This window comes from Vitis vinifera, chromosome 5 (genome assembly GCF_030704535.1).
Source record: "Vitis vinifera cultivar Pinot Noir 40024 chromosome 5, ASM3070453v1".
Classification (NCBI taxonomy): Eukaryota; Viridiplantae; Streptophyta; class Magnoliopsida; order Vitales; family Vitaceae; genus Vitis; species Vitis vinifera.
The window spans coordinates 12270845-12294222 of record NC_081809.1 but is presented as its reverse complement, the minus strand read 5'-3'; the positions used below and the strand labels follow the sequence as shown (position 1 = coordinate 12294222).

Here is a 23378-nt window from a genome sequence, read left to right as displayed (position 1 = left end):
TGCTTGTGCAGAAAAATCTTGTAGAGGGGTGAGGCTTCACTAGCTGAATTAGATTTTCTGAGGTTAATTTATCCCGGTTGTTGAAATGTGTGGAATCTTTCCATAGGGAGGAAGATAGGAAGGAGTTTTGCAAGGCATGGGATAAAGAAGGAAGGTCTTATAGATTGGAAAGATGCTCTAATGAGGTAGAGAGATTTATTCAATTTTACGGTTAGCTCTGTTAAGGCAAAGAGATTCATATTGATTTTCCTAGAAGGAGAGGTATTCTACATATGGGGGGTGGGGGTGAGGTTACATTGATTGTGGTGTGAGGGCTTGTGTGTTCCATTCTTGCCAAGAAGCTTTGGGATCTTGGAGTGGAAGTCTCTAGAAGTGCACCGATGTCTAAGAGGCCATTTGAGGGTTGCAACAAGTTAGTGGGAGTGAAGAAGGCTTATGTAGTGTAGGGTGAAGTGTGAATTCAGCTAGGAGATAAGGAGGTGCAATATAGGGAGGAGCTTTTGAAGTGATGCTTAGTGGGAATATGGGGGGAGTTATCTAGTTCCGTTCCATATTTGGTTGCATTAAAGAGGTGGATTACTAGAAGGTGCTCTTGTCCTTTTTTATTTTTAAGAAGTCTCTGACATACAATTAATGTCTGTTAGAGGTTTAAGAAGGTATGAGAAGCTCTTGCCTCTGGAAAGATGGGCTTCAGAGGTAGGGTGTTCTCTAAGCAGAGTGTTTGTGAAGGAAGTGTGGGTGGTTTCCATTGCATTTATGGTGTTGGAAGGTATTTAGAAATCTAGGGGATAACTGTGGTGGATTTGTGGTAGTAGACTAAGATATTGCCCAACAACACAATTTGCAATGGGCAAGAGTTTTGGTGAAATCAAATGGAAGGGTCTACTAGGAATGTTATAGTTGGTGGTGGGCTTATTGTGCTTTGTGATCTAGCTCTAGTGGGAAGTTGCACCATGTCTATCTCAAGTTGCTTTTAGGATCAGTTGCAATGGGTTAGAGATAAGGGGAAATGTTGAGGGTGTCACAAGCTGAAGGGATAGTGGGGGGCATGATACTTGTCAAAGAGGAGCGTGCATGGGATTTGTTGTCCTTTAATTCAAGGAATAGGGGCAAAGACATGGTGGCTATTGTTGGCTTTGAAAAGGTTGTTTTAGGTGGATTAGATGAGGGATGTAGGGTTGTAGAGGGTGCGGGACTAAAACCTTGGGGCCAAGAATGCTTAAAGGAGGCCTAAAGTGAGAGGATAGTGGCTAGTGACAAGCCCTTAGAAGATGGTGGGCTTAGAGGTGGGTTTGAGGGGGTGGACTTGAAAGAGGCCTATTGCAAGAGGGAAAGGGGTGGTGTAGTGGGCTAGGCAATAGAGCCTGATTGAAAGGGATGAGAAATGGAAGCTCCAATCTGCAACTAGGTTGTGGGCGGAGTTGGGATGTTGTTGAATATAATGGGTGTGGATCTAGCTTAAAGGAAATGGTGGATTTTTAAGTGGACTATGGGTTAGGCATAGTCCCTTTAGGCTTAGAGGGCTTTAGGGCTCCTTTTGTCTTTAAGTATCTCCTTCTAAGTGGGATGTCGAGCAAAGGAGCGGAGTCCAACAACATCAAGGAAGTGACAATGTAGTTTGTGCTGTTGTTTTTGCGCCTATGATCACCATCGAGGCATTCATGGTGGAAATGACTAAATTCCTAGGTTTTCCTTTCTTTGTGATTTCTTTGGGAAATAGGGTTTCTTTTTCTTTTTTTCTCTTTGAGAGTGGGTTCATTCTTAAGGGTACGAAGATGGACCGCTATCTAAAGGATTCCAGAAGAGAGGTTTGGTAATACATCTCAAAGTGATGATATGGGCTTGGTTGGTGAGGACAAGGTCTCCTTGAGAATGGTTGCACGGTGGAGTTCCTTGAGTGTGAGATGAGGTGTATGAAATCTTGGTAGGTGAGAAAGTTAGGGAAGAGGGTGTGGTTTATGGGATGGTTACGAAGGAGGTGGCCCTTAGTCCTCTTGCAATTTAGTTGCTTTCAACAATTGTCTAGGCATGTTGATGGAGGGCTTTAAGGTAGAGATTTTGACTTTTTGCAACTTGTTATCTTATATAAAAGGGTGGAGGCCTAGCATCAATGGGTTGGCTTTTTATACTTTGGATGGGTAGGAAGCAGAAAAATTGGGGGAACGATTCTTAGGGGAGGAGGTGTTCTGTGCTTGGTTTAAGTTGAATAAGGATAAAACCCCAGGGTTTTGTCGTGTTCTCAATTGCTTTTTTGCTATTTAATTAGGATTTTGTAAAAGATTAGGTGATGAGATTTCTCAAGAAGTTCTATGATTGAGGGAGGTTTGAGCAAAGTCTTAAACACTACATTTTTAATGTTAATCCCAAAGAAAAGTAGTGCAGAGGATCTGAAAGACTTCACACCTATTAGTTTGGTGGGCAATTTGTATAAAATTCTTGCTAAAATATTGGCAAAGAGACCGAAGAAAGTGATTTTGAAGAGGGAAGACAAATTCTTTATTTGGTTCTTATACGACTAATGAGGTTGTAGATTCCATGTTGAAAAGCGATGCTTGTTGTGTTATGTGTAAGTTAGACATTAAAAAGACGTATCAAGTATGATTACGTCAACTAGAGTTTCTTGCAATTAGTTCTTGAAAAGATGAATTTTGCTTAGAAATGGATATGATGGATCAAATGGTGCATATTTTTTGCAAAATTTTCTATTTTTGTTAATAACACACCTTTTGGCATTTTTCAAGCTCTAGGGGTTTGAGGTAGGAAGATTCTCTTTCTCCTATTTATTTCTAATAGCAATGGAAACTCTTAGTTGTCTTCTAAGGAGGGCTAAGGAGGAAAGCTACCTGTCAGGATTTAGGGTAACGAGTAAGAGGTGTCCCATTTGTTGTTTGCATATCATATCCTTGTTTTTGTGAGACTTTTCCAAATTAAATGGTCCATTTAAGCTACTTGCTCATGTGGTTTGAAGTCATTTCGGGTGTAAAGAATAATTTAGAAAAAAACGAGTTGATCCTAGTTGGAATGGTGGATAATGTGGAGGAGGTGGTCAATGAATTAAGGTGCAAGGTAGGACAGCTGTCGTATACTTATTTGGGCTTCCATTGGGTGCTCCTTTTAAATCAATGGCAGTTTAGGATGGGATGGAAAAATGGTTTTGCCTTAGGCTATTGATATGGAACAAACAATTTATCTTGAAAGGGTGGAGGCTTATTTTGATGTGGAACACATTATCTAGATTGCCTGTGTATTTTGTCATTGTTTAGCATTTAAAGAGAAGTCAGTTTGAGACTTTGGAAGATTCAAAGAGATTTCTTTTAGGGAGGTAGGGCTTTGGAGAAAAACCTCTGTCTAGTGAAGTGGTTGATTGTCGGCATGGAGAAAAGAAAGGTGGGTTTGAGCGTTAGATGCCTTTCCTCGATTAATAAAACTCTTTTATGTAAGTGTAGTTGGTAATACTCATTTGAAAGGGGGGAATTTCCAAGTCTGAAACCTCTCCTGTCAGCAATATGAACTCTTTATGAGAAAATGAGAGTCAATAGTAGGAGAGAAACTTGTGGAAAATTGTGAGGAGGTTGTTGGCCATGAGAGGTGGACGGTGTTGGTTTGCAATGGAGTAAAAAACTTTCGACCTTTCTATGGAGTAGGTTGGGGGAAAACTGAGTGGGGTTATTGTGGAAAAGGGCAGAGGTTTTTCTGACTTGATTAGGTTCGGGGATTTGAGTTTGAGACTCTTGTTGGAAATGGTAGAAGATTGTTGTAGGGGTGAGGATTTGGAAAGATGGAGCAAAGGTTGGGTGGAGGAGGGCAGGAGGTTCAAGTTGGAATGACGCTCGAATGAGGCAGGGAGGTTTTTACTTTGCTTTGTTGTGGTTGAAGAGGTTCTCGTTGGTTTTCCCCGAAGGGAGGGATTTTCATGGGGGATGGTCAATTCTAGTGGAGAAGGATCGCCTATAGGGAGGAGACAACCCGTGAGTCTTTTTATGATATTGTAAGGAAGCCTTGTGGAGTGGCAGGGGAAGCGGTCTGGGTTCAATTGGAGAAAGCGAGGCAGGGAGGACTTTCTATGAAGTTGTCTGATCGGTTGGTTTGATGAGGGCTCAGAGCAGCCATCTGACTTATCCTTTTTGAAATCTTTTGTGATTGCTCTTTGAGTGAGTGAGTGAGAGAGAGAGAGAGAGAGAGAGGGGGGGGGGGGGGGGGGTTAAGGAGGTACCTTGCTCTTGTTTGATTTTGAGATTCTTGTTGAGGCATAAAGGGTGCTTGCCAGAGGTTCTCGAAGGGGTTAAGGAGAAAGTGCTGCACTTGGTGAGGTGGACTTCCGAGACTGGTTGTTTAGGAAAGGGGGGTCGTGCCAAGGAGATGTGGGTGAGGGTGTTGGGTTTCTCATTACATCTTTGGAGTCGGGTGATGTTTAAGAAAATTTGGGATGAATGTGGAGGGTTTGTCGCTGTGAATAAAGACATAGCTCTGATGACTAATCTGCATTAGGCTAGGATTTTGGTGCATCCTGTTGGGAGCTCTTTACTTATTTCGTTGCAATTGGTAGTGGGCAATTCCAACTTCTCTTTACAATTGTGGTGGGAAGCTCCGTTGGGTTTTTTGTTTCTGGAGCCGATAAGAAGAAACTGTGTGCTCCGTGAGCAAGAGGTTGGGGGAGGAGTGGAGGTCTCATGCGCCGATGAAGCGAGTGGGATGGGGATGCATCCCTTGAGTACTGTAGCAGTTGTCGAGCCACTTTGCTGTAGGTCTAAAGCAGCAGGAGAGGGTGTTGCAAGCTTTGACACAAAAGCTGTTGCAGTAGGTTTGACTTGTTGCAGGCCAGGGTTGGTAGAAGAGGCTATAGTGGACTCTACAACAATTTCTGCTGAGGAGGGGGATTCCTAGCATGTGACAAGAGGGTTACAGCTGTAATGGGAGAAAGTGGGGCAGTAGGGCTTGTTGCCTTTGTGAAGGATGGTGGGGAGGTTCTTAGGCCTCCTTGTTTGGGCCGACAGGGGTTGGAAGAGGCCCGCGGTGGTGTATTTGGGGATGCCTCTTCGTCTTTGGATTCAAGAGGGGTGGGTCCACTATTTTGGGCTTGGCCCAAGCATGTACAGAAGCTAAGGTGGGAAAGGCCTTTGCGAAGGATGGGCCATTAAGTGGAGCTTTAAAAGGCGAAGCGAGCTTGCTAGGGCTCGTTTCTTATGCGGAGAAGGTGTAGTAGGGGCATGTTCTTGTGTGAGAGAGTAGCGGAGGGGACAGTTTTGGTGGTTCAGTTGAGAGAAGAGGGCAAGGTACGACTTCGGATGAGGAGCTTAGAGTCGAGCTGCCCTATGGTCCCGATGTCCTTTTCTTGCGTGATGGGGGCAGTGAGCATTTTCTTGTGGATTCGTTATCTTCTCGAGTTGCGATTACTGATGAGGCACTTGTGGTAGAGGCAAATAGGCTTATGGGGTCTTCTCCCCTCTCCTTGGGTCCTCAAAGCCCCGGTTGTCAGCCTCTGATGATGGTTCTGCAAGATGGCAGCATGCTGGATCTCTCAAGGAAGGTTGTGAAGGAACCCTTTGGTATGGAGTTAGTTTCCAGGGTGAAGGAGATGGAACCAAGGGATGTGGAAATCGGGGTCTTGGAGGGGAAGAATATTAACAACCTTCCCAGTGGTTTTGTTGAGTTCAGTAATTGTTTAGGGATGCAAATAGCTGGCTTTGAGAAGGAAATTTGTGCTCTAATAAGAAAAATGGAGTCAAGAAAAGGGCGGGGGATAAGGATGTCAGGGGGTAAGAAAAGGTGTTCTTCCCGTTTTGAGAGGGAAATTCGAAAGTTGTGCTCAATTAATTATAATAGCTCTCCATTCACTGCTAAGGGAAAGGGGAGTGGGGCTGGGGTTTGAGGGAAGAGGGTGCTTCTGGTTATAGGGTTCTCTCGTTGGTTCTGTTTTTCTATTTTTTTCTGTTTAATTAGGGCAGCTTGTTGTGAGGGTGGTGGGTATTTCTCCTCTTTTCCTTCTTTGGCTTGCTTTTGGGCCTAATTTGTATATTCCGTGTGTACTTTTTTGCGCCTTTTTGCAAGCGCTTTAATATATCTTTGCTTACCTATAAAAAAAAAAAATACTTATTTGAAAGGGGAGCTCTTTGGAGATAGGTTATAAGTGAAAAATAGGGGGAGGAAGGAGGGTGATGGTCTTGTGATATGTGAGATGGATATAGTGTTAGGTTTTGGAAAGCGATTAGGAAGGAGTTCTCAAAGGATAGGTGGTGTGGGGATGAACCTTTATATATGTTTCTTTTTCATCTTTGTATGCTTTAATATTATCCAAACAGGCTTAGAATCCAAGTTCTAAGGAATTCATCTTTCTTTTTCATATTTGTGGGATCAAATAGGTGAGATAGGTCATTAGAATCTATGATACATGGACACTTTGGTTTCAACCAAAATACCTAAGTCGACATGATACGACACAAGTACGAGTGTGAGATCCTTGTTGGACACTCCTATTATTTTTTTTTTTTGATAGGTAAAGAGAAATAAATTAAACAGAAAGAGGAAACACCAAACTAGTGCCCTTTAGGTATACAGGGAGTATACAAAAGCAACCCACAGACTTGAAACCAAGGAAGGGGAAAGAAACAACAACCCCTACCCTTACTTAGAGCCTAGCCACTCAAAAAAGCTAACAAGAGAATAAGGGCTCAAAACTATAAACACCCTTACCCAAGACCAAATATTACATATAAAGAAGCGTATAGGGTGTTGATTAATGCTGATGAAGCGGTTTTCCCTCATAGCAATGTTTGGGTGGCCAAAGTTCCAACAAAAATTATTTTCTTTGCTTGGGAAGCTACTTGGGGGAAGGTTCTTACATTGGATAGGTTGCAGAGAAGAGGATGGCACCTCCCTAATCGGTGCTTCTTGTGTGGATGTGAAGAGGAAACTATCAATCATATGTTAATTCATTGTACGGTGGCAAAAGGCTTATGGGATATTATTCTTGCGTTGTGTGGTGTACAGTGGGTCTTTCCTAATTCTGTAAAGGAGGTTCTTAGTAGTTGGAAAGGCTCTTTTGTGGGGAGAAAAAGGAAGAAAGTGTGGAAGTCCATCCCGCTTTTTATTTTTTGGACAATTTGAAAGGAGAGGAATAGGCTTGCCTTTAAAGGGGGTGTGTTAGCCTTTCAAAAATTAAAGACTTCGTTTGTGTATAATTTTTGGGGTTGGGCTAAAGTGTACATTGATATGGAGTCGAATTCCCTTATAGGTTTCTTGGAGTGGATAGCTTCCAAGTAGGGGTTGGGTTCTTTTGTTTTTTGATTTAGGGTTTGTAGCCTTGTATACTCCCTGTATGCTCTTTGGCTTTTTGGCCTCGTTAATATAATCGTTTACTTATCAAAAAAAAAATATTACATATAAAAGAATGTTTTAGCCTTTGGAGTGAAAGCACCTCATTCCCAAAAGCCAACAAATTTCTTTCCTTCCATACTGACCAAAATATACATAAGGGGGCCATTTGCCACGCCTTTTTATGGGTTTTCCCCACAAACGCTCCATGCCATCCAAGGAGAGTTTCCTTAACTGAACCAGAGAGAACCCAAGCCACACCAAAGAGGGAAAGATTCCACAATGCCTGCGTCTTAACACAATGAAGTAAAAGGTGATCCACCGTTTCTGCTTCATAAAGACAAAAGAAAACACCTATTTGCCAAAGAGTACCCCCTCCTCTAAAGTTGCTCCAAAGTTAAGATTTTGCCTTAGGAAGCTTCCCAAGCCAAGAAAGCTACCTTAGGAGGCACATACGCTCTCCGCAAAACCTCCGGGCTCCATAATAAAATAGAGTGACTTGACTGAGAAAACTCCACTTCTAGATGCTGTCCATACCACCTTATCCTCTACCTCCCTTTGCACCCTAAAGGGTTGGATTTTTAGCATAAACCGCTCCACCATCTCAATCTCCCAATCATTAAGCGCCCTTGAGAAAAGTGGGGTCCAACCATCCCCTACACCATCTGGGTTCCACACATCCGATACCTAGACATCTTTAGCCAGGGAAATGGCAAATAAAGAAGGGAAGGACTCGCAAAGAGGCTCATCTCCACACCACTTATCCTTCCAGAATCTCACTCTCCTACCATTGCCCACGCGGTAGGCTAAACTGCTATACATACCTAGCCATTCCTTTCTAATAGCTTTCCAAAACCCTACACCATGCCTCCCACTTACGGCCCGAGTACACCATCCCCCCTCCTGTACACCATATTTATGACTGATCGATTGCTTCCACAAAGCCTCACTTTCAATGGCAAAGCGCCAATTCCACTTACCCAAGAGAGCTTTATTCATCAAAGCTAAATTTCTCACACCCCAACCACCTTTCTTTCTTTCCAGACCAACCAAGTTCCACCTAACAAGATGTGGCCTTTGTTCCAGAGCTCCTCCCCCTCATAGGAAGCCCCTCTGAATCTTCTTCAACCTCAGCCTTACTTTTCTGGGCAAAAAGAAGAGAGACATGAAGTAAACCGGCAAACTAGAGAGAATGCTCCGAATTAGGGTGAGTCTTCCCCCTTTTGATATATACTGTCTCTTCCACATAGTCAGTCTTTTTCGAAACCTCTCTTCAACACTATCCCATACCACCTCTGATTTGAAGGGTGCCCCCAAAGGCAGCCCCAAATAACAGGAAGGCAAACCACCCACTTTACAGCCCAACTCCAAAGCCAAATCCTCTATATCATTCACCCTCCCCACCGGAATAAACTCACTCTTCTCCAAGTTAATTTTCAACCCTGAGCAAGCCTCAAACCACATGAGAAGCCAGCTTAGATGCGTCAACTGATCCTGAGACTCCTCACAAAACACCAAGGTGTCATCCGCAAAAAGCAAGTGAGATATTAGAATCCCCTCTCCACCCCTGCCTCTTACCCTCCACCCTGATAAAAAACCCCCACTAATGGCCCTTCTCAATAAACAACTAAACACCTCCATCACTATCACGAATAGATAAGGGGATAGGGGGTCTCCTTGTCTCAAACCCCTTGAACTTTGGAAAAACTTGGAGGGAGAACCATTTATAAGAACAGAGAATCTTACAGTAGAGATACACCACTCTATCCACTTGATCCATCTCTCCCCAAAGCCCATTTTTTTGAGCACTACCAACAAGAACTTCCAACAGACATGATCATAGGCCTTTTCTATATTCAACTTGCACATCACACCCCCTTGATTGCATTTCAACCTAGAATCCACAGCCTCATTTGCAATCAAAACTGCATCAAATATTTGTCTACCCTCCACAAAGGCATTTTGGGGTTTCGAAATTACTTTTCCCATTACCTTCTTGATTCTATTTGCCAACACCTTGGCCAACAACTTGTAAAGGCTTCCCACAAGGTTAATCGGTTTGAAATCTTTCAAATCTTCTGCATCTCCCTTCTTAGGGACTAAAACCAAGAAGGTGGCATTTAGATATTTTACAAATCTGCTCCTTTCATGAAATTCTCTAAAAAAGCCCATAATCTCAACCTTCACCACATCCCACCAAAAAAGCCAAAATGCCATGGTAAAACCATCTGGCCCCAGGGCTTTGTCTTTGCCTAGATCTGAAAGAGTTGCAAACACCTCTTTCTCTGAGAAAGGATTTTCCAACCCCTCAACCTCACTGCTATCTAACCCCATAAAGGACAACCCGTCAATACAAGGGCGCCACCCCTCTTCTTCTGAGTACAACTTTTGAAACGCCCCCACCACACTGTTTTTTAAATCATTTTCCTCTGAGTGCCAACAGTCATTAACTTTCACCTTAGACAACCAGTTTCTTCTACTGTGAGCATTCGCCATCCTATGAAAAAATCTGGTATTATTGTACCCCTCCTTCAGCCACAACTCCCTAGACTTCTGTCTCCAAAAAATCTCTTTCCTCATCACCCAAGACTTGTAGGACTCCCTTGCTCCATTTCTTGCTTCACACTCTTCCATATTTAAAGTTGCACATTTCTCCTTTTCATCCCAATACTCAACCTGCATAAGAGCTTCACCCTTTTTAGTCTCAACAAGCCCAAACTCTTCTTTATTCCAAATCTTCAGAATATTTTTAAGGGCCCTCAATTTCGCATCTAAAATGTAGTTGGATGTCCTTGTAAATTTTAAAATACCCCCTACATCTTCATTTTGTCTTTGAAGCCCTCCCCCTCCAACCATATATTCTCAAATCTGAAAGGGGAAGGTCCCCTCTTCAACCCTCCTCCTTCTAGGAGGACCGAGAAGTGATTTGAGACAGGTCTGGGGAGAATTCCCTGCACGGCCCCATTGAACAAATTATCCCAGTTGTCCGTCACTAAGAACAGGTCAAGCCTAGACCGGGCCTCGTTATTCAAGCCTCCTCTCCAAGTGAATGGGCCCCCCGTCAAAGGAAAATCCCTCAGCTCCAAATCCTCTATCACTTCTGAGAATCTCCTCATTGAAGCAGTAAGCCCACCTCTCCTACTATGCTCCTCTGAAAACCTTACCAAATTGAAATCCCCTCCCACACACCATGGGTCACTCCATAACCCTTTAACTGACCCGAGTTCCTCCCAGAATTCCTCTCTATCTCTACTGCATACTGGCCCATACACTCCAGTGAACACTCACACTACACCATCCACACAATTTTTAAACCGACACGAAATTGAGAAAACCCCTTCTTCCCAACCAACCAGCTCCACCAGTCTATTGTCCCAGAACACCAGAATACCCCCAGTTGCACCCCTAGAATTGATTGCTCTCCATTCTAGATTTCTTCCCACCCCTAGACTACGAACAAGCCCCGTAGTCATTTATTTAATTTTAGTTTCCTGTAAACAAACCACATCCACTCTCTGGGATTTAATGACTGACTTGATAATCTTCCTTTTATCCCTATCATTAGCTCCTCTAACATTTCATGATAGAATTCTTATCTTCATTTACACCCTGATCCTGAAGCCCCTCCGAAAATACCCACGTTAGAACCCATTTTAGCTTTTTTGTAGCTAACAGTCCACTCCAGCTTCTTGAGTTCCCTACTGGATTTTGAAGATTTTAAACTCGTCTTTCTAGTCACCCCTTCCTTACCCTTTTGCTCAATTCTCCCCTTCATTCTCCTTAAGAAGTACAAAATTTCCTCTTCGAAGCCTTCTGTCGGCATACCCAAGCAGTGACTAAACATCGTAAGACTGCTTGAACTCCACCCTTCATCACATCCCCCTTTTTCCAGGTGACAGACACTCCTTTTCTCAAAAGGACTCATAAAGTCCGACCCCATCAGGACAAGTGCTAACCCATTCACTCTCTCAGCGTCAACTGAGTCCCAAGAAGGCTCACTCCAGCCTCCGAAAGCCAACGCAGCTCTATTCCGCACCACAGTTAGCGGAAACCGACCCAACTCCCCTTCCGCTGCATAAGCAAACCCCCCCAACACCCCTGCAGCTTTGGCATTGCCCCAGAGAGAAGAAGAAGAAGAGGATTCCCGAAGCCCCAAAGAAGAAGAAGAAGAATTGGGAACAGCGTAATACCTGGAAGCCTCCTCCATTAGAGCCTCGTCGGTGACCCTCCGCCGGCGCGGCAGCAACTCCGCGACAACTGCAACTTCAACAGCCCAGAGCTCCGCATCCATCCCCCCAACACCCCCCGCGGGAACAGACGGAGCCCTAGCCGAGGAGGGACGCTCCAACAAGCCCGTGCCATCCTTATTAAAAGTGGGCCTAGGAGACCCACCCTAGCCCGCCTCTTCAAGGCTGACGGACAATGGGCCTTTGGCCCAAACCACTTCGCCACTTAAGCCCAAACAACCATTCCCTTTGAAAGCCTTCCCATTTTCTTTTCTGGGCCCAGACCCACCCAAGAAGCATCCAAATCAGCTACACTAGGCAGCCTACCCTCTGTAGCCACTGCAACTGCTGCCTCCCTTTGCCTTCTGCCACACACTACCTTCTCCCCTATTCCCCGAGACTACAACTCAGTTTGAAAATTTTGAACATCTCGCACGCTAACATTGGCCAGTGTTTCAACCCCACCCTCATCCCTGACCTCTCGCCTCTCATCTTTAAACCAGGCGGACTTTGCCACTACCTCCGAGAACCATGGGGGAGTTTCCCACCATAGACTCACCGTCCAGCAAAAATTCTTGGCTGCCACCTGCAAAGTTCCTGGTCTAAACTTCCTAGAGGCTCTCACCAAGATACGAGCCCACTACAACTTAGAGAAGAAAGCAGTTTCCTCATCCACAGCTATGAAACCCCCACATCTCTCTCCAACACTCTTGAACACCTCTCTACTCCAAAGGTGAAGTGGAAGTCCGACGACTTTCACCCACACTTCCTTAGGGTGGCTCTCATTTCTAAAACACCCCACTTCAGGTCCTCATTTCTGCAAGAAAAACTCTCTTCTTAAGACATTTACTACCCCTTAAGAGCACCAAATCCGCTTCGACTTTATCTTCAAATTCGAACAACACAAGAGCTCCACCCAAAATGGAGATTTTTAAACCTCCCTTGAGAGACCACCTTTCATACGCCCACTCCTTCAATAAGGACAAAGAAGGAATGGCCTCGACACTATCACCAAAGCATCCTAGCAGGCAAGGACTAAGCTGCTCTTCCCTACTGAGCAGGTCACGATCCCCAATATGCACCCACAATGCATCCCCTAATTCCCATGTCTCCTTTCTCACGACTTTTGCATACACTCCTTTCCCTTTCTCTTTTCCTTTGACTCTATAACCATTCTTTTCAGAGTTGGAAGTATCCAGCTCACCTTTGCTCAAAGCTGAAGTAGAAACTCCAAGGGCCCTTAACTTCTGAGCCAGCAGAAACCACCCTCCTACTAAGCCTTTACCTTCTAGGAACACTAGACAAAACCTCTTTGCTTCCAAATCCCTCATCGAGGATAGCAGATACCTACCAGCTTCATTTGAACGACACTCCAACCTATATTTTCTTCCTCCTTCTTCCCAAACTTTAAGGCGCCTCGAGCTTGACTCTCCTCTACACCAGTCTTCCACCCCTTCCAACAGAAAACTGAAGCTTTTTTCACCAAATTTTATCCAAGAGGAGAAGCCTTTGCTCATTTCCAGAATAATCCCTCTCGGTTTGCCTCGAATCTCTTCAATGGAGATTGTAAACGTCTTTGATTCCACTGCAAACCAACTCTTACCACCCTTCGAGACTCCTCTCCCCTCCGAGAAAGCAACCATCTCACTCCTGAGAACCTTAGGGAAAATTATAGAGATATATCAAATATAGTTATTTAGTTGTATTATCCCTTTCTTTAATTTTTTTTTTTAATTTCACGTATGTTGCATCTATTTTGCCTTCTTTTTTTAGGTCTTTCTTAATTTTTTATAAAATTATATTGGATAATAGTATAAAATATTGTATTAAAAAAAGAATTTTTGAATTAATTCTCTTATAAGTGAAGAAGTGCTTTATCTCTTTCTTAATTTTTGAAAAATTATAGTAGATAAATTTAAAGATAAATGTAATAATTAATATGGTATAAATTTAAAGATGAATTTAATTAATAGTTGCTTTATCTCTTTCTTAATTTTTTTTAAAAAAAATTATAATATATAAAGTTTAAAGATAAATTAATATTGTATAAAATTTAAAGATGAATATAATTTAATAGCATAAAGAATCTAAAGATAAATATCAAAATTAATAACTTAAAAAACTTAAGGATAAATTATAATAATTAATATAAAAAAATTAAAATTTTCGCATGATAAGAAATTAAATATGAATTATATTTTATCAATTTTAGGAGATTCTTATTACAAAATTCACATAGATATTTAAAGTTTTTAACTAATCAAAGTTTACTAATAATGTGATCTAATATTTTCTTAAAGATTTTTCTCAGCATTCTATTAAAATAAACTGCAATAAATAATTTCTTCATGTACAATTATTATTAACAACAAAGTAAAATAATGCTTAGTATGTTATTAAAATAAAGAATATATTATAAATATATTCTCCAACTACAATTAACCATATAGTATTGTAGATGACTTATCTTATTGCTAGTGTTAATTTAACTTTCATTAACATTGTATCCAAGTATTGACACCTATGATTGAGATTGTTTTGATCTGATTCCTTTTGTCCTAAGATTTTGAGATGCAAAGATCTAACACCTAGTTACGTATCCGCACCCAACACTTACACTTGAACCTATTTAACATAGATTGGAACTCTTGTTTCTTTGGACATCTAAATGATTACGAGTTGGATGATATACAAGAATTCTTTTTTAGATTGCAAGGTAAGGTAGTGACTAGAGAGGAGGACAACGTGGTGGTTTATTTGGATTTGAGGAATGATCCATGAAGTCTCTATATGCTGTTCTTTTTTTGCCGAGTGTTATTTGGAATCCATGGCTCCGACGATAGTAGGTTTCTTCATGTAGGAAGCTTACTGGGGGAAGGTATTGACTTTAAACCAACTTTAGAGAAGAGAGTGGTTGTTGGTTAATGGATGCGCTTCTCTACTTGGTTTTCCTTGGGTGTTGTCTATCACAATCAAAGAGACTCTTTTAAGGTGACATGAATCCTTTGTGGAAGAAGATGTAAAGAAGGTTGAAGAGTTACTCCTTTGTGCATTTTTAGGTAATTTGGAAAGATAGGAATTGAAGGTTGTTTGAGAATGAGCAATTGTCTGACCATGTTCCAAAGAGCTTTTTCCTTTGTTATCTCTTCTTGTGGGTAAAGTTGTATATGGAAGAAGGCCCAATAGCTTTAACGGGTTTTTTTGATTGGTTAGGTTTTCGCTAAGGGAAGGAGTTGTTTTTTGTGTTTTCTTGTTTTTGGTTGTACCTTTGCCGCTTTTTGTATACGTTTTATGTACCTTGGTGTGTTATTTTTCTGGTGCTTTTATAAAATTTATTATTGCCTAAAAAAATAATAATTTGTCATTGTTAATAGTTTTTAATTTAGTTATTTTTCTCTCTTCTAGAATTTAGTTCTCTTTCATAGATTCATCAAATAATTTTGAGCACTACTGTTACTAAGATTAGTTGGATCCTTCAAGGAATATAATCAATTCTTCCATCCAGATCTTGGATAAGGATAATAAAATTATGTCTTTGATGATTATTTAGTGGACGGTGTAAAAAAGGGTGTTTGAGTAGCAATGGAGAAAGGGGAAGTGTTTGTCTAGAGTAAACTAGTGAAGGGAAGTAGATGTAGGTTCAGTGTTCACTCAAAATCATTTGAGATTTTAGTAGAGATTGTCAAAGGCAAGGTGCTGGAGGAGGGGCAAGGGCTCTCTTCATGGATCATATTTAGAGAGAAAGGCCGTGCATTGTTATTGGAAGGGGTAGAAGAATGCTCTGATATCCCAAAGTAAGGGAGCTTCTTGGATAGAGTAGTTGTAATGCTAGTGTTGGTGGGAGTGAAGCAGTGCAAATTCAAATGGGGGTGTGGGGAAAGGGGAATCGACAAAAATTCGACATACCTTCAGCAGTGCCTTATGGGTAGATGGGATGATTCTTCAAATAGGGGTCCTAATCTATTCTCACTGAAAAATTAGGCATTGTATAACTGACAGCTAAAAGGGAACCTTTACTTGGCTTTGATGAATGCTTCCCTGATCTTGTTTGAGTTTGAGGAGGGATCAAAAGCTGAAAGGGTGATGCAAGTGGGGGGTGAGAGAGCTTTGAGGGGAAAGCCTTTGCATTTGGATTGGTGGTCTCCAGAAGGTCAATGCTTCAGGCATGATGCTAACGCTCAAGGAGTGTGACTAAGATTAATTAGGCTGCCTCTTCATTGTGGGGGAAGGATTTGTTTAAAAAGGTGGGGAATCATTGAGGGGGCTTTGTAGCTATGGATGAAGACACAATGCATTGACATAAGTTATAGTGGGCAAAGATTCTCGTTCGCTCAAATAGGAGAATAGTCCCAAGCTCTTTGCAAGTGATGGTGAGTCTTTCGTGTTTTACTGTTCAACTTTGGTGGGAGATTTTGCCATGGCTTATTGGGATTGGAAGAAAGTCTTGTAGCAGCAAGCTGAAGGTCAAGGAAGTCATGCTCTGGATTGGGCCATCAATCTGTAGGCCCTAGTGAGTCTGATGGTGGGTTAGGTGTGCAGGCAGGCAATGCCAAATTGGGCTTAAGGTGCTTTAGGGCTCCTTTTAACCCTGAAGCCATCCTCCTTAGTGGAATGTTGTTCTATGTGAAGGTTTTAAGGCTTTATGGATGACATGTTGAAGCTCTCACCCCTGGTGGTTTGCCCCACAAGCACTAACAAGACCCTCATGGTGGAAGTGGATCTTTGTTTCCTTTTTCGAAAATCGGGTAGCTTCTTCTTCTAGGGACACTTGGTTTGGAGGGTCATAAGGTGGGCACTGAAGTTGCTCCCTTAGGAGAGGGTTGTGACTCTATAAATATGGTTTTGGTGGATTACACCTTGGAGTTTGAAAAGGTTGAGGCGAGGCTGAAAGACGTTGCAGTGAGTGAGAAGACTAGGGAAGAAGGGGTAGGTCTTGGTTAGATTCTGAGGTAGGAGGCGCCTCTGGAAGATTGGTCCTCAAGTAACTAGTTAGGTATGTTGACAGTAGGTTTTGTGGTTGAGATTTTGACTCTCTTCAATAAAATGAAGGGTAGAAAAGTGGTGAGGGGATGGAAGGGTGGGAAGAGGAGAAAGAATACTCCTCATTCAAAAATTGAAAGGGAAAAAAAAAGTTGGAATATTTTGTTAATTTTAAAAGGGTAGAATGTAAATCATCAGGTAGTTGGAAAATTGATGCAGTTGGTAGATGATGTTAAATTTCATCTTTTGTAATGTTGAAGGGTGAGGAAGATTATCTAGGCTTTTGATTAGATTGCATAAAGACGAGTGACTAGGGGCATTATGCTTTTCTCGATCTTTAGGGCGTTGGTTTTGTTTTGATGGGTGTTTTGTTATTGATCTTTTCCTTTTGCTTGCATATTGATGCTATTTGTATACTCTGTATACTTTGGTATACCTTTTTCAAGTGCTTTTAATTTATTTGCTTATTTACCTATAAAAAAAAATCTAATTACTATGTTATCGTCCCCATCAATGTTAATATCTATTCATTCTTCTTTTGCATCCATAAATTGCAATGGTATTTTTTGTTATGTATCAATAATAAGATAATAAATATATTTGTGCTCAGCCACCAGTAACAATTCCCTTATTCCTTTTTCTCAATCTCTCTTTTTTCACTCCATTTAAATAGTTAATTGGAAGTCAACTGAACCTTTATTTTGTAAAAGGTTTAAATCCAAATCAGGACATAATACCAAACATATAAAATCTAGACCCAAATGCTGAAAAAAAAAGCATACAACTCATTGAAACTTATTATTGAATATTAAGGCTCAAGTCTCTTATAAAATATAATGCCAAAATCTCACAAAGGCTGGAAGCCCATTAAAACCCTTGGATATATGAGGCTTAAGCCTCAATGGCCTTGGCCCTATAGTCTCAAATACCCTAAATGAGGTTGTAGCTTCAAAGAATAAGTCTCAATGGCCTTTTATAACATTGAATTGTGTATAAAAAACTTATAAAACCTACACATAAAAGCCCAAGAAAAGCATATACCTCATTTCCAGATTATTCAGTATTATTAATAAATTTTTTGTCAGGTTTTTATGATTTGTCTCATTAAATATCATTTGTTTTCCATTTTGTCCAGAGTGGCCCTGCAATATCGCGTTTGTACAGACAATCACAATCACGGTCTTCTCAGAACCCTTCAATTAGGAGAGGAACACAAGCTCGAGGTCCTACATCTACTAGAATGGCACAGTTGAGGAGCCGTTTTCCCAACCAGAGTCATGCAATTCCTTCTGGAGAAAGGAATCTTCACTTCCCTCTGAACATGGACTTGGATATGGTATTTGTTTATATCTCTGTCAGTCATTTGTGTTTATTGTGTTTTCCCCTTGATTCTTATCTCTCCATGGAATCAACACACACAGCCTCCCCTTAAACCACCCCCCCCACTACTCTTCTCTTCCTTATATAATTGGTTATATGATTCCCTGTTATTAATTATCATACTGCTGCTAGAATAAGTAATTGTGGTTCTTCCTAATCTCTGTCCAAATCACAACTGATATGGTTTTCCCTCCTACAGAATTACACAATTGGCTTAGGGGAAAAGGGAAATCCTATTGCCAGGGCTGCTTTGTCTATTTCCACTTTTTAAAAGTAGCTTATTTGACATGTTCAAAAGATGGTGGAAGCAACTCTAGTAGTAGTGCTTTTGTTATAAAAGGTTCATGCGTATTGGTTATAACAAAAGTTCAATAAAATGTTTACCATGACTCTCCTACCATGAGTCACTAGATGGTGGTTTAGCTTAATTTGTTCAATGTTTGAAATCTTCTCTATTGTGTGATTTTTATCATACATACATTGTTTTCTTCCATAAAACAACTTCAATGTGTATACTATAGACATTTTTAAACCCTACCCTTTGAGTGTAATTCAACTTAGTTGGCTCTCAATTTGTACACATTAGGGTTGGGTTATAGGGGCTGCTGTTGTCATACTTGTGTAGGCCTTTTGTCCTTATTGTATAGCCTTCCTTGTTTTGTGGAGGTTTACTTAGTTACTTTTGATCAGGTTTGTACTTTATGAGGAGGATCTCTCATCCTTCGTATGTTTTTTTCTTTTAATATATTTGTTTGTTTCTGATAAAAAAATAAAATAAATATGTATACTATAGTTGAATGTCATAAATTATATCAAAACAAGTTTAATATCTATGAATGTATGTATGTATATATCTATTATTGTTTGTTTTATCATTTCTTGAAGTCTTTCCTATTATTTTTATGACTTTTTGATCAATTTTCATCCCACTAATATTTTTTTGTTTGATATTTTCCAATATTTGCATAAAATCCAACCTTCAATTTTTCCATGATTTATGATATTTTAATTGTTGGTTCCAACTAGTCTCTTGAGTTTGCCTTTAATGAGCATCCCTTGGTATCCTCCTCCTTTGGTGGGGGGGCTAAACACATCACAATCGAAGAATCCCTTTTTACCAATATGTTTCTAGAGTAGAGCTTATTTCTGGCCTCAAAACCACACTATGATTTCAGCTCAGTGCACCAACCTTGGCTAGCTGGCTTAGAAAATGCATCAACTAAAAAAAAAAAGAAAAAAAGAAAATGAATGAACTAGCTCCATCTTACCAGTGTTGTCAAAGGCGATTGCCTGGTTTGCTAGGCCACCAGGCGAAGCGAGAAAAATAAAAAACGCCTCTTGAAGACCCAAGCGAGGCGACTTGAAAGAGGCGACGCCTAGGCAGTCACCTTAGGATAAAGTTTAATGTGTAATAGCGATTGTCTTTTTTCATAAGGCTGAAAACTTGGAAAAAAAATAAAATAAAATATTAAAAATAAAGTTTGGAAAGTTTAAATATGGAGAAGCTGAAAGGTTGATAACAAAGCCTTAATAAAAGGGAAAAAAAAGGAATAACAAGATTTAGGGCTTGAGAAAAAGACAAAGTGGAGGGAAGAAGAAAAGAAAGTCTTTTGTTACCTTTTAGCAAGAAGAAGACAAGGTGGAAGGAAGAAGATTTCATCAGCTTCATCGTTCACTTCGGCAAAGTTTTCTCCTCTTTCTCTTCTCTATAACTCTTCTTATGGCTTTTGTCTTCTGTTCTTCACGATTTGAAGTTTTGAACCATGAAGCCAACCTTTTTTTAAAGAAAAAAAGCATGTTATGACTGGCTGACTGCTGCACCTTTTAATTGACCCGTTTTTATTTTATTTTATTCTTTGCAAAGAAAAATATTATCTTTGCTTTTGTTTTGAAGAAAGAAGACTGCCCTCTTTTACACACTTCATAGCTATTGACCGTTGTTTTTTTATTTTATTCTCTGCAAAGCAAAAATTTGTCTTTGCTTGTGATGTGAAGACTCACATGGACCCTTTTTGTTTATGTTTTTTGCTCTGTGTTGTCACACTATACTGCACACTACAAAGCTGCCTGTAACAGTGTCACTACACAGAGAGTTGACCATTTTCTGCTGCCACTAGGCCCACTACACATTGTAGAGACCCATACTCTACCTTCCTGAGACATATTTTTTTTTATGCTTGTAACATTTCCACTACACAGTACACACACTGCAAAGATTTCGACAATTTTCTGTTGCCATTGCACATTTGTAGAGAGCCATAATCCATCCTGAGACTCATCATTTCAATGGGTCCCACCACTTTCATCACTTATAAGTTCTTATCATTGAAAATATATCATTCAACAGACCATACTTCTTGCATGAGAATTTTATTATTTGTTCATCATTTCAATGGGTCCCACCACTTTCATCACTTATAAGTTCTTATCATTGAAAATATATCATTCAACAGACCATACTTCTTGCATGAGAATTTTATTATTTGTTATAAAAAATAAAAGTGTTTTGTATTTTATAACTTTTTTACATTGTTGTCTTATTTTCCTTATATTTTAAATTTTAAATTTTTAATTCTTTTTTTTTTTAAAACTAAATTTAGATTTTGGAAATGACATCAGAAGATGACACATCATCAAAAGGATCGAACAAAAAAGATCCGGCTTGGAAATATAATTTTTTGAAAGATCTTAAAGATACAAATTCAGTAACATGTTTATTTTGTGGGAAGGAGACAAAAGGTGGAATTTTTAGAGCAAAGCAACATAAAATAGGAAAAAAAGGAAACTGCAAGGTGTTTAAAATGTCCAGAGGAAGTAAGAGAAGAGCTTGAGTAGTATATGACCAATAAAAAGAATAAAAAAGACAACTATAGTTCTTTTCCTGAATTTGGTGGCTTAGAAAACATTGTTGATATTGATGAAGAGGAGGAACTTGAAGAAGTCAATTTGCATGAAAAAAAAGTGATTGATAATAGAAGAAGTGGCATAGCAAGTAACAAGAAGATGATGTCAACAACAAAAGGTCCCATTGATGCTTTTGTGTCTCAAAAGCCAGAAAAAGTAATTCAACTTCGGAAAGAGGGAAAGATGAAACAATTTGATCAAAAGAAAAGAGAAATTGTATGTCAATACATTGGTCGATTCTTTTATCAAGTAGGAATATCATTTAATTGTGCAAATTTATATAGTTTTAAATGGATGGTTGAAGCTATTGGACAATATGGTCCAAATATGAAACCTCCAAGTTATCATGAATTAAGAGTTCCAATCCTTTAGGAAGAAGTGGAGTACACAAAAAATTTATTGAAAGATCATAATGTTGCATGGATGAAGTATGGAGTTTCTATTATGTCTGATGGGTGGATAGATAGAAGAAATTGAACCTGGATGAATTTTTTGGTAAATTACCCAATTGGAACAATGTTTATTTTTTGATTGGAAACGACACAGATTTATTGATAGATAAAAATAAGTACAAAAAGAAGGATGAGGAATCCTCCCGCCAAAGAAAGCTAAACTACAGTAAATTACACTGAAAAACAAGCGAACACTCTAAAAAGACCACTCCTTATGGGGTACACACGGCTATCCAATCAAGTTGTATCACGTTAAGGGGAGTCCCCTTAAAAACCTTGGAACAAAAAGCCCAAAGAGAAGCAAGGAAAACAATAGAGTCCCAAAGATACTCTGAATTCTTTGCTTTATCCTAAAAAATCCTCGCATTTCTTTCCCACCACACAATCCGAATAAGAGCGATGCTTGCAGCTTGCCACAAGGCAATTCCCCTCTTAAAAGAACCAAATCCATTAAATTTGATGGACATCATGTCAAGGATGCTCCTTGGGGTGGGGGGGGGGGGGGGGGGACCCAATCCATCTTAGCTAACTGAAATAACCTGTGCCACAACCCAATCGTCAAGGAGCAATGAAGAAAAATATGATCTACTGATTCCCCATGCTTCATGCACATAATGCAAATATCAGGACTAAGGACTTTGTAGGGTCTTCTCGCTTGTAGCATGTCATTAGTATTCACCTTCTTGTGTGCCACTAACCAGACGAAGGACTTCACTTTGAAAGGTACTTGAGAATTCCAAACGAACTTAGAAGGGAAAACTTGAGGAGATCCAGAAAATTGAGATAAAGCTAGAAAGAAAGATTTAACTGAAAAAAGCCCTGAAGAAGATAAGGGCCAAAATCTGGCATCTGGAATTGAAGGAGATAAATGCAATCCATCGAGAGACCGCATGAGGCCTTCTAAGTCCTCTATCTTAGAATCTGACAGGTTACGACGAAAATTTAAATTCCAAGAGAAAGGACGAGTAGGACTGAGAACTGAAGAAATAGGTATGTTTTTATCCAAGACTACTCTAATTAGTCTTGGATATTGGGTTCCCAAAGGTTGGTCCCCCCACCACAAATTTTCCCAGAACCGAATTCTTTCCCCATTTCCTACCACAAACCGAGTAAATGAGGAAAACTCCTGAAAGACTTGTGTAATAGCCTTCCAAGGACAGCGATGTGACTTTCTAATTAAAGTGTTAGCATCCCAACCATTGGAGTGTGAACCATAAATGCTTAGTATGACCTGATGCCATAGAGTTGAACCCTCTCTAGGGTACCTCTACAACCATTTCCCTAAAAGAGCGAGATTCCTCAGAGAAATATTCCCAAAACCCAAACCCCTTATTTCCTTCGGTTTACACACAACATCCCACTTGACTAAATGATTTCTTTTGCCTTCCCCAATCCTTGACCATAAAAAATCCCTTTGCAACCTCTCGATTTTTGCAGCGATTGAAGCGGGTAACTTAAATAAAGAAAGAAAGTAACAGTGCATATGGGTAAGGCAAGATTGGATGAGAGTTATTCTCTCTCCGAAGGATAGGTATGCCTTTTGCCATCCATCTAATCTTCTTGAAATTCTCTCAATCACTGGATCCCAAAATCCACCTGCCCTGGGGTTTCCACCCAAAGGAAGACCCAGATAGAGTATAGGCTAGCTAGAAGCCTTGCATTCAAGCGTCTCAGCCAATCTTGAAAGATGAGCTTGATCCAAATTGATACCATAAATATTACTCTTGTCAAGATTGACCTTAAGCCCAGAAATATGCCCAAATGCTAACAAAAGACTCTTGAGAGTCTGCAAGTCTTCCTCCCTAGTGTTAGAAAAGAAGATGGTATCATCGACAAATTGCAAATGAGATACCCTAGTTGGAACAATGTTTATGGAGTCCATTGATCCTAGTTCATTCATGAAAACTGGGGAGAAGACATTTGAATTATTGGACAAGTTTGTGGAGCGCATTGGGGAGAAGAATGTTGTTCAAGTAATAACTGACAATGGATCTAACTATGTATTGGTAGGTAAGATTTTATTTGATGAAGTTTAGGATTTATTTGTGCCATTTGAATTGAAACATGTTATTATGAATTTAAGATATTATTAATCATTTTTATTTATTATGGTTTTTATGATTTT

General features: G+C 40.2%; 1 protein-coding gene across 7 annotated transcripts in view; it reads left to right on the top strand.

The window, feature by feature from the left end:
* The window catches only part of LOC100247656 (uncharacterized), a 40816-nt gene that overhangs the window by 6419 nt on the left and 11019 nt on the right, over positions 1-23378 (top strand). For all 7 annotated transcript variants that reach the window (XR_009465693.1, XM_059736969.1, XM_010651930.3 and 4 more), the window contains one exon: positions 17653-17853. Coding sequence is in view for 6 of the 7 variants with exons in the window: in XM_059736969.1 (XP_059592952.1) it covers positions 17653-17853 (201 nt within the window). In the remaining variant the exon portion in view is untranslated. The remainder of the gene's footprint in view (positions 1-17652; positions 17854-23378) is intronic.